Source organism: Zonotrichia albicollis, chromosome 2, assembly GCF_047830755.1.
Source record: "Zonotrichia albicollis isolate bZonAlb1 chromosome 2, bZonAlb1.hap1, whole genome shotgun sequence".
Classification (NCBI taxonomy): Eukaryota; Metazoa; Chordata; class Aves; order Passeriformes; family Passerellidae; genus Zonotrichia; species Zonotrichia albicollis.
The window spans coordinates 90,083,432-90,103,552 of NC_133820.1; the positions used below are offsets into that span (position 1 = coordinate 90,083,432).

Below are 20,121 nucleotides of genomic sequence, written 5' to 3' on the forward strand. Positions count from 1 at the left end.
CGTCCCGCCCCGCCACACCTACCCATGTCGCCGGCGCGGTCCCGCCGCAGCGCTCGGGGCTGAAGGCCGGCAGGAAGGCAGGGAAAGAGGGAAGGAGGCTGCCGGGGGCGGCCGGGCTTTAAGGGCGGCGGCGGGGCCCCGCCTGGCCCCGGGTGCTGCGGGGCGGCGCCGCGCAGGTGTCGGGGCGGGAGCGGAGCGGGTCGTGCTGGCCGGGAGCCATCCCGGGGCTCACCTGGCCCTGAGCCGCCGCCAGCGGCCCCGGCTGCCCCAGGAGCGCTCCGGGAGCCCCGGCGCTCCTCCCGCCGCCGCCGCCGCTCCCCTCACGGCTGCCAAACCAGGGCTCTCACCTGTGCCCGGGGCTCGCTTTGCCCTCCGGCCGCCAGCAAGCACCGAGACAGGGCCACAGCTGAACCGAGCGCCCTGCACTGCTGCCAGCTCCACCTTGTCCCTCTGCTGTCAACGGCGTGACGGAAAACTTTGCAAGCAAGTAAGGGAAATTATACGCTGTGTGGAGAGCAGCTTTCTGCCTCGTTCCCTCCTCTCGAGCCAAGGAAACAGATCTCCTAGACTGCTGCAGCTGCCACCCGTTTCTAATGTTCTCTGACCTGTGGCTCCAGTGGACAGATGCTTCTGAGAAGCTGCCTGGAGAAGATGTGCATGCGTCCCTGAAGTGTTCAAGGCCAGGCTCAATGGGGCTTTGAGCAACCTGGTCTAGTGGAAAGTGTCCCAGCCCAAAGCACGGCATGGGAACTAGAAGAACTTTAAATTCTTCTAATCCAAACCATCCTGTGAGTCTGTGTTTCTATGACCACTTTGCTCATCCCTTGGTCAGTCCACAGCAGACATCTGTCCCATGTGCCATTTGTGCCACAAGCCATAGGGAAAGCTGGGAGAATGCACATCAGTACAGCATGATGTACGTTTCATGCACACACCTTACTGAGCCATGTACTTGGAATAAATGGATGAGAAGTTTAGCAGGAGCAGGAGAGCCAGAGTGCAAGGCTGACCAGAAGAACAGCTAGGGGAAGCTACATGTTACCAAAGCTTGAATGAACTCAGCATGCAGAAACAGTAAAACATTAACTGACATTATCAAAACAGAATTTTCTGAAAGAAGAATGAGCTCCTTCTTTGAGGCTCAAAGATACAGTGGTACACTCTAGTTTATGCAACCAATCCAATAGCATTCTCTATGGCATGCACTTAATAATTACCTGGCTGCCGAACAGGTTCATTTTGTCTTGGGTACAAATCAAACAAGCATTGCAATGCATTGCAATTTGGAATATCTACAGTCAGCACTTCAGCTACTAAAGGCTGCTCTGATTTTTGGTCCAGAGCTACAGCTGATCCTGGGTTTCTTCAATTGTATCTGTATGGGGGTAATCTACTCAAAGGAGCTCTAACCCCTTAGCAGTTACCTGTACCCTTGACTGTAGAAATTAGTGAATAAATTCTTAAGTTAAAAATGAGTAGGTGGTTATAGCTATATTTATAGCAAGTTCTCCAGTAAGAAACATAAATCTTGCTGTATAAGCTCCACTGACACAGCTGATGCTAGTCATGTATCACTTCTCACTGGGATATACATATATGGCCACACAGCACAGGCAGTGTTGTGTTTCTCTATTATGGTTACTCCAGCAAAACAAGCAATCTGTAATGCAGCAAAGAATGCTGAAACCTCCAATGGCTCATTCATCTACAGAAATAATTGAGATATGACCACCATTTTCTGTTAAAGTATGGAATTACAGATGCCATTTCTTTCCTGAACAATGGGAAACTTCTCATTGCATGACCAGTGTTGGTAAAAGGTTCGTTCCCAGGCACATCTTATATAGACCCATGCATTTAGTGAAAACAAAGAGTAGGCCTTTGATGTTTCTTCTTAGAAATCAACATACAAACTGGAATTCTGATGTTAAGAAAAAACATCAGTTTTCTCAAAAATTTGGGATAAATTAGTTAGTTTGATCACCCTGGCTTTCACTCAGCTGATCTTTCAATGTTTAAGGTCTCTGTTAAAGTATTCACCCTGCTGAGTACACGCTTTAATTTGTCCCACAGAGAGATAAAAGGACACACAATGGTTCCACAGCTGTTTCTGAGGTGGATTGGCTTCTGCTGTCCTTTAGTAAATAGATGCCACAGGGTTGATCACTGTGGAGCTGTTTTACGGTTGTACTTGTTGTAGGGACAGAATTTATTATCAGAGGATTAAAGTTTCCCACTCAGGCTCTCTTTTACGGAGTACTCAGTGCACAGCAGGGCTGTTAAATACTCAGCAAACAAAAATGCAGAAATGGATTTCTGCTTTTTTTCTGCAAAAATCTGAAGTCACAGAATCATATTTTCAAGGTGTAATAGAATACTGTCCTGCTTCTTCCACACAAGATCCTACATTCCACCATCTCATGGTCACCACAACCAAGACTACTCCCAGCTCTCATATCTCAAACCTGTCCTACTTTCTTAGTTCAAGGTCTAGCAGCACAGGTCCTTAATGACTCTTCCATCACTCATGTCCAAAAGTTACCATCAGTGCTCTGCAGGAACCTCCCAGGCTATGTGTGTTCCTGCTGTAATGATTCTTCCACTGGAGGGATGGTTCCACATATTGCTCAGTCAAAGGTTGTACCTTGGTCTGTAAGATTGTTTCCTTGCATCTTCTAGGAAGGAAGAATACAATAATTTCAGAGGGGCTGGTGAGGTGAGTCCATAACATGGAATAATTGATAATAACTATTCATTATTTAAAGATGAACAACCTGAATTGAGATTGAAGTATTTTAAAGAAAATTAGGGCAAATTACTATCTGTTCAGATTACATGTTATTTATCAATATTAATAGATGTTTTTGGTTCATTTTTTTAGATTGGAAGAATTGTAATAAAGAATTTGCAGGGGTGTGCAGCTCATCATGGGATGGTCAATATTGCATGGGATGCTGCAAACCGAGTGAGGTTGTACATTCATTCATTCTAAACAAAGGCTAGTGGATCTTGTTCTACAGCCACAATCCACTGGGCTTTCATGATGGTAGTATGCAAACACTAGCACTTGTCACTTCCCAGTAACTACTCCTCCCAAGATAATACATCCTTCCAAGAAAAGTTTATTCAAGCTTTCCAGATAGGGAATGTCAGGGGGAAAAGTGATTTTTTTGCTCTGACTTTTCTCATGCACTGTGTCCTGTTTTGCAAGCAGAGCAAATAATAGGTGGGACAGTCTGGAGGAAAAGGGGACTGCTGGGAAGGAGAGCACCAGGGGTCTCTGCAGCAGTTCAGGTGTTTTCAGGCAGCAGCAGTCCAGCTACTGGGCACCGTGCATGCATAGTGACATGGGTTGGTATTTGAGATGCTCACTCAACTTTTGTGCAAGGAGCAACTCTGGCCCTAAAATACATGCCCTTGCTTCTTCAGGAGTTTTCTAAACCAGAGCAGGGACATGCAGAGAAAGAGGTTTCTATCAGCCCAGCCTGCCAGCCCAGCTCAGCAGCATTCTAAGTAATTGTCTGCACAAAAAGGAAAAGAGTTTATGTGCTGTGGCCCACAAGGAACTTGGCTTTTCTGGCACGTCTTTATGTACACACGCTGGATGTGGGTGGAGATTAAAGCAGGGGAGCAGGAACTAGAGCCCAGACTTGTATCTAAATAAAGTAAATGAGTGAATTCTATTTATCTGGAGCTGCCAGGCAAAAGCAATGGCAAAAGTCTTTGGCTCATTACTAGTGCCTGTGACAACATGCAGAGGTAACTGATATGGCAGATGTAAACCTAATGAGTTCATGGTAAACAATACATTGTGAAGTCACTCCTGCCAAGATGTGAGTTTGTTCCTTTTGTTTTTGCCGAAACATAACTTGAGGTTGATAACTCTGATTGTTTCCCTTTCATTTACACTGATAACATTGTTTCCTTGGTAGTGCCAGATTTACCCCGCGTCCAGTTCTTTTTATATCTATCTGCATCCTGACAACACCTTTGCTGCTGTTTCCTTCCATGGGTTTTCCCCTTGGGGAATCTGAAGGGGATCTTTTGTGCAAAGCCTGGATTTAATAGGGAACCTTAGTTCTGGAAATGTAGGTCTGCATGGAAACCAGCCTTAGGTGACAGTTGCAAGGAGGATTTTAAAATCTTCACTTTGGACTTAGAGATGTGACCATTCCTTCCAGCCCTGAAAGGCCTTTGTGGATCCAGCCTTCAGCCTGGGTCTTTGCACACAGCCACAGCCAAATGTGAGCAGACATTGTCTTGTGCCTTCGCAATGCATGAGGCATGAGATTAGGAGAACAGAAACACACACAGTAATCCCACATTGATGCTGATTTATGGTCAGGTATTGTGTAACCCATCTCTGAGGCCAGGAGAGTCTCCCTGCCAAGGGAGGGCACTCCCAGCAGGTATGTGGGGTAGACAAATAGGAGTGTTAGCATAAGTATTAAGGGTAGCTGGCAAGGGAATTAGGGCAGAACAAAAGAGCTCCTGATTTACATACTCCTTTCTACTGCAGATAAACACCTATTTCTACCCTTGAAGTATGTGACTGTATTCAAGAAAAAAACAAACAAAACAAGTGTATGAGTATCCTTCACCCAAGCTAGGATTCAAGCCTTTCAATGGGTGCTGAATTTTTTTTTTATTTTGAATTATGTACCTCTGCTTTTCTTCATATTAAATTTGAATTTCCTAACACACAGCATCACCCTCTCCCACCTAAGGCAGCGCAAGGATGCTGAATGTTGTTCAAAGCACCTTGAAACCATCCAAACATCTCTTCAATAGTCTTTTTTCTTTGTACTGCTGCATTGCTATTCTTCTGAAACTTCAGATCTTTGGTATGAGACCTGACATTTTTGAGTAAACTTTTTATCTTCTCATTGCATTGTGTCTGCTGAAGTTTCAGTTCTAGCATGTTTTTAGCCAAGTTGTGTTCAGCTTTTTTTTAATAAGGAAAGCACATGAGAGTGTCAGCAACACAGCAGCTGCTAGGTAGAGCTGGCTGGATTATATTGTCAATTTATGCAACCAGCCCTACAACATGAATCATGTTGTTGACTGGACCATGCAAGTACAAGTGTCATCTGTTGACCAATCTGTGTTTTGACTCAAGCAGATGTTAAAAGACTGGAGTTAAACTGACACAATATTTAGGAACTGATGTGAGATTTTAAACTTGTGAAGATACTTAAGGGATTATTTTTAAGGGATGCACCCAACACACACCGCCCCCGCCCCCCATCCACACACCACCCTCAAATAAATTATCGTACAAGATTGGATACTCACATTTTCAAGGGAAGGCATCTTAACATCCTTTGACTTTATACATAATTTTTGGGGTGGGTGAGGCAGCACTGATGCACAAAGCATACCTGACTACAGATGACATCAATGTCCACAGTGGAAATAACACATTTTTATCTGAGTTCAGATAACAAGACAACATAATTTAATTTTCTAAAGACAAATTTTCCAGTGTGGAAATTCTGCAGCTGGAGACCAAGAGTTGACACTGTCTACCTATTAAAGCCCTGTTAGAAGTTTGCAGATGGATTAATTCCTCCTGAAGTGGATTTTCATGTTATTTCCACATTCATATTTCACCACAGGTTACAAAGCTTCCTTTTTTTCACTACCCAGAGCTGTCCTGTGTATTGTTCAGATTTAAATGAAAACTTCCACAGCAGTACCTGACAGAATTTAATGTGCAATAAGATTTTAACAGATTCACTTATCTCACTGCTCTCTCATGAATTCTCTATAAAGCCAATTTTTGTATTTCATCCTAAAAGTCTTGGTCAGTTCTGTTGCTATTGAAAGATCACAGCATCCAGGGCTCAAATGGAATCATTCACCTGTGCACTGCAGTGCCCTTGAGTGCTTCCCTGCCTCTTTACTTTTCTTTGGCCTTTTCCAGTAGCACCTCTAACCTTCTCTAAGTAGTCTCCTTATTATTATTATGATATTTGTCCAAATTAGCAAAAAGATGTGGTAGGATGTTATTGATCTACGTGGCTGTATTCTTACTTTCTTTGTTCTTGACACTCCGGAGCAACTGATTCCCAATAAGCACCACGACACAATCCAATTATTTTGTTCTGTCAGCTTCTAGAAAAGGGAGGTCCTCTTACTTTCATGCTTAAAAAGCCCAGGATCTGCTGTTACTTTGCAGGAAGTATAAAAAAATCCAATAGGTCAACCCATTTTCCTCTTCCGAGAATGGGAGATTTTTAAAAGAAAGAAAGGAGAAAAAAGGAACCCCAAACCACAACAACAGAAATCCAACCAATGACAGCTTTTTCCTTCTTGCAAAGGCAGCTGGGTAAAATACATTCAATACAAAGGTTACAATATGGCAGCACATAAACCACCCGAAATTACATAATATATTTCATAAACTGAAACTGCAGCACATAAATAATCTACTTGTCAGCATAACATGTTGCTGGGTCACTTGCTGCTTCCCTCACTATAAAAAACTTTTCCAAGGAACAGGAAACTGTCTTCCAAGAGGAGCTAGAGAGAGAAGAGAAGCAGCATGTTCACATTGAGTAATGCTGTCACGCAGAATTACAGTGAGCATACCTAATGACAGAGAAATAGTTTTTTAGGAAATCATTAAGAATTTTACCATGAAGGTTAATACTTTTCTAAAGATGAAGTGAATTGTGTTCATTTTAGGTATTTCAGCAATTGCATTTTTTCTTTGGGAACCCAATTGTAAGGGGCAAAGAGTACCAACAGGTTTTTCAGCCTCTACCTACAAATAACTTTGTAAATACAGTCAGATAAATCCACTTCTTAGGCTAAAAACTTTGGAGTGTGAATTTCAGAGGAAATCCCACAGATACTTGAACATATCCCACAAGAATATTTTCACATCAGGACAAAAGCAAAGCCTGAGAGCGTATTGACTGCTCCTCAGAATGGCTGGCCATGTTCCTGCTCAGGCTAGACTCGTTGTTGGAATACACCCAGCCATTTCTTTCTCTAAGCACATGTTTATTCATATGTGTTGAAACATATTCCCTTTGTCAGAAACGTCTCCTGGAGATACCAACAAACAAATGTTTGTCTGTGGCCTTGTAGCACATTCCTCATCAAAAAAGTAGCATCATCAACACAGAAATTTTAGTTCTGTAATGAAAATTACTGCAGTTCTGGTGCTGAAAGCTATCCTGAAAAGAGTGAACAGAGACTCCCTTTCTGGCAGCTGAGGCTGGAAACATCTATTTTCAGATGTTTTAAAGAACCCTAATCCTGGCAGATGGGTTCCTTTCCATCAGTGTGTCTTTTTATCTTTGTTTCTCCCTCCTCCTCTCATAAGACTGGAAACCAAATTGCCATCTCTCACTTTCTGCCTAAAACCTCTTTGCTGAGGGAAGGTTGCAATGTGAAGGAGAATAAAACATGTTACATGATTGAGGTCTTGCAGTCTCCACTTCTTAGAATCACGGAATCTACCTTTTAACTACCTCCAGGGATGATGACTCAACCACTTCCCTGGGGAGCCTGTTCCAACATGTTACAGTCCTTTCAGTGAAGAAATTTTTCCTAATATCCAGTCTAAATCTTCCCTGTCACAACTTGAAACCATTTCCTCCTGTCACCTGTTACCTTGGAAAAGAGACCTCCCCCACCTTTCTGTAACCTCCTCTCAGGCAGCTGTAGGAAGTGAGAAGGTTTCCCTTGAGCCCCCTTTTCTCCAGGATAAATAATCCCACAACCCTCCTCCAGTCCTCGTGGGATGTAGCTTTCAGACCTTTGAGCAGCTCTGTTGCCCTTCTCTGGAGGCACTCCAGCACCTCAATATCTTCACTGTAGCAAAGGACACAAACGCTCAAGGTTCTTCTGGTAAGCATGACTGCTAGGTATAAGGATGGTAATGATCACAAAACCCACCACTATTTTTATAGTAGTTTAAATGTTTAAAGACAATATGCTGCCTAATCAAAGGTTATATTTTGTATATTAAGCAAGACTTGATTTTGACTGCTTTCTGAGCTGTCAAAGTTTGCAGAGTGTGTAGTTATTTTTTGACTGTGCAGTTTTATAAATGAACAAGTTTTACAGAAAAAGCTGTTATTACTCAGTCAGTAACAGGACTAATGGGTTGAAAACAGGGTCCAAAACTCACAGCTTTGCTATTTCTTTCTTTGCTATTGACACACTGACACTTCAGTGACTCATCTAAACTTTTCCATCTGTAAAAACAGAACAGCTATGAATCTTTGCAGATATCAATCAGATTTTCACACTTAAAATTTGTACTCCTTTACCCCAAAAAAGGTATATAATATGATGATAAAATATCAAGTCAATACATGTATCATTGTAAAATTCTTTGCAATATCATTCTAAAACATCAAGTCTGCTTATAAGGAGATCATCAGTTAGAACATTGTAAATCTAGTGATCCCACACACACGCTACATGAAAACCTTGTAAAAGGAAGATTTCAAATTGCTCAACCTAGCCAACAGATATACTCCATATGCAGGAAATATTTTCTATAACAGAAGCAGTCCCTCCACAGTGCAAAAGCAGAGAAAGATTTCCTTATAATCTATAATGAAGAGCAAAATTAAAAAAAAAGAGGGAAAGGGCATGCAAGCAGAATTAATTGCTCTATTTTTTGTTTGTTTGGAAACTGATGCAGAACAGATTAGCTTGCATGTAGTGCTTTCTTCCATAAACAAGCAATTACATTTGGTCAAAAGCAAAGCTGTTTAAAACACTCCTAGCTAACTATGGGTAAAAGCTCAGAAAAAAAAATAGCCTAAAATGGATGTTATTATGGAAAATGATAATAAATGCTTGTTATTGTGGAAAGCCCTTAAGACCCTTGAACATTTTAATAACAGGCTGAAAAATCATCTTTCAGAGAACAAATGTAGCATCAGCTTCTGAAACTGCTTGAACTGGAGTGGCTGAGAACTGATTCTTTGTGTATCAGAAGTTAATCCAGGCTTATCCATCCAAAACTGTTGAAGCTTCAGACGAAGCAAGTACTAGAATAGGGCCCACATTCATCTGTTTCAATACTGCAGTTAAAAACTCTTAAGTTCCATATTTAACCTTGTATATAACCTTATAAGAAACCAGTGCTTTACTAATAGCAGTCTCCAGGACATTTAAAAATTCTTTTTAACTAACATAGTATTAGTCAGAAGTGCTTTCTTAACTAAGTCCTGCTACTGCTGCAGCAAAACCTCTCTTTTGCTTATGATAAAAAATCAAGTATATCCAAGCAGAAATGGTTTATCTGCATTCTCTCCATAAGAAACAGAAATGCCTTTTTCATTACAGCATACATCCTGAATTGTTTTGTACTTTGAAACTTCCTTTCTGACAAAATCACATGCTTGTCTATTACCACCTCTCTACACTTATTGGTGTGTCCCAAAAAGAAGCACCTCCAGATACATTAAGCCTCATATTGAAACAGACAGATTTTATTTGGGTATTGAGAACATTCTTAAAAGGGGATGAGAAAATATGGTTAAAGAACAAAGTATCATCCTCTTGCTCCCATATCCATTCATTTACAGTTCCTGGAGACAAGGAGCAGTTCCTGCATTCTACTAAAATGACTTCCTATTCTTTCTGTATTCAGATAACCTGAACTTCTAACACTGTCTCTCAGCCACAGGTGGTTTTGTTAATATTCACACTGACCTTTTCCTTTATGGTTCACTTGGTAACAGCTGATGCTGGGTATCTGCCTGGGGCTTGAAATACTCCATCCAATAACCCACAAGGAGTTCCTCTGAAGGCCAACAAACCTTTCCAGAAAAAAAAGTGTTAGTGTTCAACTGAACTCAGCTGAGACCCCAGAGGTTTTTCATAGGGCAAATATTGCCTACTACAGAAAAAAATCCCACTATGTTCAGAAATCTTGTGCAGAGATGGATACTGTCCCACCAAGGATCCTCACTAACACCCCCATTTGCTGCATGGGGTTATTAACAAGAAGGAAGGTACATCTCTGGTGCAAGATACCCATGGTCAGAATGGACAGAGGTGAGATTTAGGACACCATTCTAGTACAAGTGCACAGTTCAACATATTTGTGTCTAGCTCACCTTACACGATGAGCTGAACCATGCCATATGAAGATGTTCTGTCTGGTGCTGAGCATGGCTATTGTTTGAACATCAATGCTGCTGACATGTGCTTTGCAAGAGCAGCTGAACACAGAGAGGAACTTTGGCTAAATGGCTTATCCACACGGAAGAAAACTACCTTTTGTTTCCCCCTAGAATACCCCCGGATCTGAAAAGAATGCAGATGGCCAAAGAAGAGTGTTCAGGACTGGGTCTTGCAGAGGGGCTGGTGAGGAGAAAGACCAGTGGACTTTTCTAGAGGAAGTAATGATACAGAAGAACGCAAAATATTTCAGCAGCCAGGCTGCCGAACGTGAGCTAACTCAAAAGTGGAAAGGTCAGTCCAGGCAGAAGGGACACACTGCACGTGCCTTATCTTTTCCCTTCTCATTATTAAATATGTATTTTTCACTCCTGATGTTATGCAATGCAGTTTTACAGTATGAAACCATTGCCACATCCTCCTAACAGGTGCTGCCACATTTTGTATCGGGGTGAAGCTGGAGTCATATTAATTATGTTTGAAATTACCTGGGATACAGAGGTGTCGTTTAACTTTCACTATAGTGCCTCACTATTTTGGGTTTTTTGTAAGAGCAGTTTGACATATCTGGTAAGCAGAACAAACAGATGGAACAGAGATGATGAAACACAGCCAATCTTTCATGTAGTGATTCAGTTCTCCTAGCAAGGAGTTTTTAAAGAATTAAGGTTTCAGTAAGGAAGAAGCCAGGCCTGGGGCAGGTCAGGAAGCAGGATGATCCCTCTTACGATCCTTGTGGGTCTCTTCCAATTCAGAATATTCCATGATAGTAAGATGCTAATACTGCCAATAAGAAATTAAAAATTTATCAATTATTCTTAATATAGGACCTGAAAAATGGTTCTGATGACAACTGTATATATTAATTGCATGCAATACATAAAAAAAGGGAAACAATTTAGTGCAGGTTTTGGGCAGGAATTTGTAAACTTCAATGGCAATATAACACATACTGCTAGGAAATGAGGGAGATCTGATCACGTCTTAATTTACATATAGTGATATAACTAGCTTAGGATAGAGTCAACCTCATATATATTAGTTTTAAATTAAATTAATAAAAATTAATTGAAATATACAAAATAAATGGATTAAGAAAATGGTGTTGAAATAGGTTGAATTGAAATGTTTTATATCAAATATGTAACTGTTTGACAAATAACTCTGATGTAATGTCACGTGTACTTGACTTGCAATTTGGAAGAAGGCGAAAAAAAAGCCAGAATTAAAGACTTACAAGCTTTAGAAGGACCACACCTCAATAAACAGCTTTTACAATTAAAGAAGACAACAAAGTATACTGCAAATTTTGTCACATACTTATTATTTAAATGAACTCAGTTTGCAGTACAGCCCCACTCGGATATCTGGTACTTGAGCCAGAACAAGAATGGCTACAAGAACTTGCAGCCATTCCTAGGAGATGCTATATGAAGTCTGAACAGTTTAAAAATGACAAATTAGGACACAAGACACATCATGGGTGAAATTCAGTTAAGGAGTTCCAGCTTCTAAGAACTTCAGCCCAGGACTTTGTTGCTTTTGACAGGATGAGACAAAATACAACTTTGATTCTGCACAGACCAAATGACACACCTGTGTTGCAGAAGCCGATAAGTACCACCCAAACTGAGTTCTCATTGCTACCTGAAAAGCAGAGGCAGAGAAAAGGAACAAGATTGTAGTTCTAGAATATTCATGCAAGACACTGCTCTCTCAAAGAAGCATCCTAGGAATTTCTTCATTTATAAATTTCAAACCACTTCAAATACTAGAAGTATTAGGATGTAGTTGCCTGGAAACTGCTTCCCCAGTTCTTGTGATACAAGTTTCTGCTGTGATTAATGCCAGGCTGAAATCTGGCTGTTGAACACAAGTCTTGTGGTAAGTATTAATGTGCTGACCTGAGTTAAAACCCAGTCAACAAGACCACTTTCTAAAATTATCATGTTACAGACTGCATTCCTCTGTTTTTCCAAAACGTTATTATAAAATAGCCATGATATAGGTTAACAGTTACTAACATTAGCTTAAGACAGCTAATGATTTCAGGATTTCAAGTTTTGGTTTTAGCACTTAGACCTAAGAGAGACCACTAGCTCTGAACCAGGTTAACCATAACTGAAATAAAATTGTAATTAAACAACACTGCATCAATACCTTTGGTATTCAGCACAGTTGATAGTGCTTCATGTAGTTGTTGACAGGGATTAAGAATCTGATTTGAATTTCTAGTTTGAACTTGCCTTGCTTCAGTATCCAATCTCTATTATGTCTTCCTTAAGCAAACTATAAAAGATTTCCAGCATTCTCTATTCACTTAGAAAAAACTGATTTTGGGTTGTTCACTCCTCCTTGGGTTGTTCACTTTTACTTGGTAAGTTGAAGTGCTGTTCCCCAGATCTCCTACCACATATTGCTTGAGTATGGATTTTTGTGGCCCTTGTATCAATTCTTCAGTACAACATTCCAAAACCTCAGCCCCGGTGTTGACCCAGTAACAGAGTGGTTTAACAGTCGTTTCCCAGGTCAAGGCATAAAACCACCACAACACATTCTGTTTACATCCACTTCCTGCAGTAGTTCTCTCTGCCACAGAATTACTTTAGAAGTTTGTTTATGGGAAGCTCCATGTTCAGAAGATTCCTTAAATCCATTTCATTGGTGCTGTTTACCAGGACATAATGTGTATATTTAAGTTCTTTTCCTGTTCCTAGAAGCATGACTTTGTAGGTGATTACACTAGCAATAGACAATAGCATACTATGTTTAGAGGTATGGTGCAATTAAAACAGAAGAGACTGACTTCTGTTTACATGCAATTTAAATAGGCAGGGTTTTGTCACATTTGTTTCTGGAATGCCAGTGAAAATGCTGAATAATACCAGTATGACACCAATAGGTTTGGGAAATCTTGTAGAAAGACTGTCAATGGTCTCTAAAACTATTTGCCAGGCTGCACTTCAACATTTGGACATAGGTGTGTTAAAAAGACCTGTCCATGTCCCACTTTATGTGAAAGCACAAGCAGCAGCACAGTTTTAAGGAACAGCATGAATTGATAACTGAGGACATGACTAAGAGCAATTCAAGTAGTAAATGCTGAGAAATGTGCTGTTTACATCAAGACCAGGAGGACTGACCTCTGATAAGGCCATGGTAGGATGATTTGTCAGCAGAGGACCCGAGGTCTAATAGCAGGAGGATGGCAGCAAGGTTCCAGCATAGCGTGTGCCTACTGCTTCTTACCCCAGCATGGAAAAAGGCCAAAAAGTTACTGAAATGAGGAAACACATAGAGGTAACAACCCTCCCTATGATTTATGGGTGATGAGGTAAGCAAGATTATGTTGGAACATCACCTTGTACAGGCTGATGGATACAAATACCTGGGTGGCTCTGGTATTTTTATCTGCTATTTCACCCTGGCAGGCAGCTCAGCCCCACGCAGGCACCTGTTCATCCCCCTCCTAATGGGATAGGGGAGAGAACTGGAAGGGTAAAAATGCAATAACTTGTGGGGTTGAGATAAACATAATTTGCCAAATAAAACAACAACAACAACAACAAAGAAAAACAAATCCAAATCACCACCATGCCCACCTTCAAACAAACAAACAAACAAAAAAGTAAAAAGCTAAAAAAAGGCAAGCAAAGATAAAAAAGCCCTAAACAAGAAAAGTGTTGCCAAAAGCCTAATTGCTCATCAGTGACAGAAGCCCAGCCAGTCCCCAAGCAAATGCTGCTCTGGCTGACCTCTCTCCCCTACAGATTAATTCCTGAGCTCAATGTCATATGGTGTGGGATGTCCCTATGGCCATTTGGGATCAGCTGTCCCGCCTGTGTCCCCTCCTCCCAACTCCTTGTGCACTCCCAGCCTGCTCCCTGGCGGGCTGAGAGCAGAAAAAGCCTTGACTCTGTGCAAGGGCTGCTCAGCAACAGCTGAAACATCCCTGAGTTATCAAAGCTGTGTCAGGCACAAATCAAAAACAAAGCCCCATATCAGACACTGTGAAGAAAATTAACTCCATGCCTGCCCAAACCAGCACAATGAACAAGCTCTCCACTGCCAAGGAAGAACCCCAGACACATGGCACTTACTCAAGGGTCACCTCTCCTTTTCTCCCATGGGGACCCCCAGCCTGCCTGGAGTAGCTGCTCTGACATGGGCTCCTTGGTGCTTGTGAGCACATGGGTGTGAAAACACAGCTGGGTGAAATCTATCAGATTCAACATGACGGACTGAAATTGTGTTTAAAATAAATACCAAGTTCCTTTTCCTTCTGGCTTTGAGTTGACTTTTGTCCCATTAATTTCATCCTGCATTTTTTTCTATAAGCATATTTTACTATTGGCTGTGAGCCATTTTCCTCTGCAGATGTGCAAGGCAAGTTAATCGTCCAGTTCTGAGTCCACATTTTAACAACACAGCTCTTCACCAACACATTGCTGCCTTGTGCTTTACCAGCTGGTGCATTCCTTCAGTTCTGCTTCAGTTCCTGCGTTTTGGAATTATCAGGATCTCCAAAAAGATAACAAGCAATTTTAGTGTAGTGTGTCACCTCCCCTATTTTATCTTTCTCAACTAAGTAAGAAGATGAAAAAACCACAGAATTTGTCTAGGTACATTCATATAATTTTTTTCAAGGCTCTATTGTCTATTGTGTATGAGTTTTTTAAGTCTCCTAGCACACTGTGATGAGAAAATATTCAGCTGTTTCAAATTATGGATGCAGAATAAGGATCCAACACTGCTGACAATGAAAGAAAAAAGCTTTAAGCAATCTAAAAAAAACCCCTTCAACAGGCTCTTTCGATGAAGAGATTTTTTCTTTTCTGTCACAGGCCTTTAAAAAGTCTAAGTAGTGATGTTGACAATTTTTCCATCTCATTACACCAATTGTAAAAAGGGTTGGTTCCCCTAGTGCCTTGTTATTGATTACTATGGGTAACATGGCTACTAAGCTTCACTAAATGGAACACAGCTCCGGACTTGACCCTGCCCAGGACACATTCATGGAGTTCTGAGAGTTATGAAATGAACAAGGAATTCAACAGTTTTGCTGAACTAAGGTCCTTTCCTTGCAGTTATCTGTACATCCTTGGGAACTTCTTATCTCTTGCTTTTACAGTCTACACCACTGATAAAAACCCAGGGTACTTACCGGCTCTGTCAGAAGTTTCACTTCTATCTTGGTACTAATAATGTTGACTGGAGCAAAATGGTAGAGTCAGTTTCTTTTCAGACTTCTTCCAGGCCTCAGAATCCTTTTTTTTCCCCCCCAAACATTAAATGCTAACTCAAAATTTGATGTGTGTATTGTAAATCTGTGCGTTTACTGTGTTCCTGTGTAAGATCAGTAATTGCCAGCATATCAGGAAAATCCAGGTGCGGAGGGCACCTGCTTCTGGAGTGCTTTCTCAAAGCTCTGTTTCTTCGCCGATTTTCCAACCCGCCCTAGCTCAACTGGGAGGAAAGAGGGGCGTGAGTGCGTGAATGTGCCGCAGGCTGAGATTCCTTATTGGTGAAGAGAAGGATGACTGCGCTAGTTTATTTCGTGTTTAACATGCGCGGGTTTTGAATGGGGGGCTCGCCAGGGCACAAACGGGACAGGTTCCTCGGAGCGGCCGGGGGACTCGGCCCACGCCATGGCGGAAGGCGGGGGAGCGGCCCCACCGCCCTTGCTCCCTCTGTGGAAATCGAGGTCCTAGACCTCGGCAGGCTGAAGCGGGCCAGCTCGGAGAGGGGCTCAGCTTCTGCTGTGAGAAAGGCAGAAATTTTGCGGAGTTTTTTCCCTGGGTTCTGAGGCAGGGGCGAAAGAACGGCCCAAAGTCACGCGGCAGTACCGAGAGCGGTGAGACCGCGTCCCCCGTGAGGGAAGGGGGAGCAGCCGCTCTGAGGGGGGCCGAGTAGGCCGCTAACGGCCGGCAGATGGGCCAGGTAGTGAGCCGAGCCCGGAACCACCGCTGTGCCGCCGCTTTTCTCCTGGTCTGGCGAGGGTGGAGCTCGGGACCGCGGCCCAGCCGGCCCACCGCCCCTGGGCCCGCTCATGCCGCCAAGAGGGGCCGGGAATGTGAGAGCTGTGGGCGGGGACGCGCTCCCCGGGGGTGGCGCCGCTTCTGCTGCGGCGGGGCAGGGGCAGAGTTGAGCCGAGCCGCTCGGGGGAGCTGGAGTGTCGTTTGTAGGCGAGAACGGCTCCGTGGCGGTTTCCGGAGTAACGAGCTTTGTTTCTGTCCTGGTTTAAGGCAAATTTGGGAGAAAGCCTCCAAAGGGGGCCCCTCCAGGAAGCAAACCTACACGGCCCCTCCCCGCAACCGGTTCGGGAAAGATTCCTCCGACAGAAGAGGAAAGAACCTGTTTATTTAACAGGCACAGCACACAAAATGAACAACACCGGATGGCACCACTCTTTCACCGCTCTGGAGGAGATGACAGATTCAGAAAGTCTCTCTTGGGGGTGGTCGCTCTGTTATCAAATCCCTCAGGTCTTGGGGCAGCTGCTGCAGCCACAAGGTGCAAACTCTCGGTGTTTCCCAGGTCCCAGTCCCGAGCAGGTTCAAGTGGTTCCAAAAAGGGTAAGGAAAAAAGAGTCCAGGGGAAAATTCGGATCAGGGCATCTTGAAGGCACAGAACATAATATCCAGCATAAGCAGAACACACGAATGGGGATACAAGCATCCAAACGTCACCCTAGGACGGTTTCAGACGGAAACCGAACGCGGCGGCGGGAGGGAGCTGGGCGCCCCTCGTGCCGGGTGTGTCCCCACCGCGGGACCGTCCCCGCGCCGTGTCCCCGCACCCGCGCTAGGAGGCGCTGTGTCCGCAGGGAGCCACGGGCAGCGGGCGGGTCTGGTGGGCGCTGCGAGACTCTGCTCGGAGCAGCCGCTCCTGACACCCCGCACAGGTCAGTAATCAGAGTTTTATAAACCCCCTTAGAAGGGAAACTAAGTCAAGGTACTGTAAGTATTGTTAGTGCCACAGGGGTAAGAGAAATGAGACCTTTCTTCCAAACTTTAAAATATTAATTAGGACAACGCCACGTGATTTATCAGTTTCTCTGTTCTTCCAAGAAGGGTCTGTTGGAATTTTGCAAAAAGAGAAGAATAGCAGATAGTTTAAGATGGTTTGCTGTATTAAATTCTAAAACACCTTCTCCTGCACTCCTGCAAATAAGGAAAAGCCAAGGACTCTCTGGTATGAAGTGGAAGAATTCTAAAACAGGGGAAAAGAGCCAGCTCACCAAGGCCATCCTGCCTGATGAAATAAACAGGGCAGGAGACTTTTTCTCCTTTTAATGCCTTTATTATAAGTGATCAGCTCAAGGCTGAGAAGCTCGGGTCCGCAGCTTCTCTGTCAATACTCCCAGGGTGACTCGGAGGAGGAGGAATAGTGCAGCTTTGTCCACTAGGGGCAGAGCTGGGGGTCCGTGCCCCAGAGAACAGTGGGTGTAGCCCTGCGTTTCCCAGCATTGTAGTTTTCCAGCCTCGAGTCTTGGTTCCAGCTGAGGTCTAAGCTCAGGGCAAGAGGTAACAAAGGTTTTCAGCATCTCTGCAGATTCAGTACTTTGTTCCTCACGTCCAGACATCACTCTAATCTCTTAATTCTGTATTGGCTCGTGCTCGTTGTTTTTGGGGTCTTTTCCGTAAGCTTAGTGGGGTTGCTTCCCATGGCATGCTGGTCTCGAGGCTGTTCGGCATTCTCTCTGGTGCACCCCCCTTCCCCCACCCCCGTCCCCTCCTCTCACCTTCCGGGGAGAAGGACAACTTAGCCCCAGGCAGGGCCATACCGATACAAAAGGAGTAATTAACGAGAACGACCGGTGATTAAAATAACAGACAGATAGAACTTCACCATGGAAGCAACTGGTTTAACTGGTTCTGCAACCCTTTTTTTTCCCCAAAAAAAAATTGGCAGATTTTTTATTTATAACATCTGAGGGTTTAAATAACAGCCCAGTTCTATTCAGAAATCAGCTGGCAAAAGCTGGAGAAGGCAGCAGTTAAGAATTGCAGCATCCAGCTAGAAGCCAAGAATTACTGCATCCAACAGTTGTATCCAACTCACTGTAAGTTTATTCTGTGAAACTATTAATGACTGGTAATTTCCTACTAGCTGCAAAATTGTTAACACTGTTATTGACCTTATGTAAATCAGAGTGACAAAATTAAGAAGGATTTGGTTGAAATTTGAAAGCAACTCAAATTCTACACCAGGTAAACCTCAAAGGAGCTCACTAAATCTTGAATATGTCTTTAGTACAGTCACTTCATCGTTACCAAACTGGATAAAAGAAGTATTGATAGTAGCTGTAGTTATAGTTGGCATCTGTATGGTAACGATGGTGTGATTAAATATGAAGTAGAGACTAGACAAATGAGAGTCTTGTTACTGTCTAAGAAAGGGAGAAATTATGCTGGGTTTTTTTTTACCTTTTCTCCTCCTCTATATTCACTGTATTCCTTATGCATGTAAGGTGTACAGTATAACTTCTTATTGAAACTTAGTTTCAGCATTTTTCTAGGCAGGAAGAAGAAGCAAAATTCAGGATCCCTATGCTACCTTAGGTCTCCGTGGCTACTAAAGTTGAAAACAGCTCTTTGAGACACATTTTCATAAACAAAGTACAGCAAGTACCAAGGGAGGTCTCCAGAAAAGGGGCTTTACCGGAGGGGAAATTGCATCACCACTTGTCCTCCTAATTTTCATCCTGATTTTTGTCAATTACACTAATTTCCTAAAACAAATAAAACTGTATTCATCCCTGTGGGAGTGGGATTTTGTGGACATTTTTCCATTTTTCCAACTGCTTCTGGAGGCCTTCAAATAAAGATCCGCTTTTACATTTCTTCCTCTGCTCATTTTATCTTGAAAGTGTGTTGTTTCATTTCTAGGTTGAAAAAGGCATCAGAACACCAAGCTGGATGGGAGTCTTGATCTGCTGTAGGGTAGGAAGGCTCTGCAGAGGGATCTGGATAGCAGGGATCCATGGGCAGTAGCCAGTGGTATGAGGTTCAAAAAGACCAAGTGCCAGGTCCTGCCCTTGAGTCACAAGCACCTGTAGTGCTACCGGCTGGGGGGGACAAGAGGCTGGAAAACTTGCCAGCACAAAAGGACCTCGGGGTGCTGGTCAACAGCCAGCTGAACATGAGCCAGCAGTGAGCCCAGGTGGCCAAGAGGACCAGTGGCATCCTGGCTCGTTGCTTATTGCATCAGCAGTAGCGTGGCCAGCAGGACCAAAGCAGTGATTGCCCTCCTGATCAGCACTGGGGAGGCCACAGCTCAAGTGTGCTCAGTTCTGGGTCCCACATTACAAGAAGGACATTGAAGTGATGGAGCGAGTCCAGAGAAGGGCAGTGGAACTGGGGAAGGGTCTGGAGCACAAATCCTGTGAGGAACAGCTGAAGGGCCTGAGGTGTTTAGCCTGGAGAAAAGGAGGCTCAGGGGAGACCTGGTCCCTCTCTACAACTGCCTGAAAGGAGAGTGTGTAGCCATGTGGGGATCAGTCTGTTCTCCCAGGCAAAGGATGAGAGGAAACAACCTCAGGTTGGGCCAGAGGAGGTTGAGAGTGGATGTGAGGAGAAATTCCCTCACTGAAAGAGTGGTTAAGCATTAGAATGGGTGCCCTGCCACCAGGGAGGTGGTGGAGTCACCATCCCTGGAAGCATTCAAAAATGGTTGAATGTGGCACTTCACAGAATGGTTCAGTGGGCAGTGTGGGAATCCATAAAGTTAGAGGGTTTTTAGGAAATGGTTAAAAAAGAGTATTTAGGCCTCAGGATGTGGCCCTAAGATTCTGTTACAGCAGAAAAGTTTCCCAAGCAAGCAGAAAAGTTTCCCAAGCAGTAGACGTGACAAATAACAATAGGACTCTGTAGATTTGGCTTTAGGATGGCAACAAGTTTATTTAATGTATATCTTTAGAAGGTTACTGTGAATAGAGCTCTGTTCTTTGTCTTTTATGAA

General features: G+C 43.3%; 1 protein-coding gene across 1 annotated transcript in view; it reads right to left on the minus strand.

Annotated features, from left to right (window-relative positions):
• The window catches only part of LOC102065066 (solute carrier family 15 member 1), a 47,122-nt gene extending 30,221 nt beyond the window's left edge, over positions 1–16,901 (minus strand). The window contains exons 1-3 of the mRNA XM_074535646.1: positions 15,323–16,901; positions 11,755–11,805; positions 23–2,675 (exon numbers count right to left, since the gene is read on the minus strand). Of these exons, the coding sequence (XP_074391747.1) occupies positions 23–26 (4 nt within the window). The 5' untranslated portion in view covers positions 27–2,675; positions 11,755–11,805; positions 15,323–16,901. The remainder of the gene's footprint in view (positions 1–22; positions 2,676–11,754; positions 11,806–15,322) is intronic.
• Between the last annotated feature and the right edge of the window lie 3,220 nt (positions 16,902–20,121).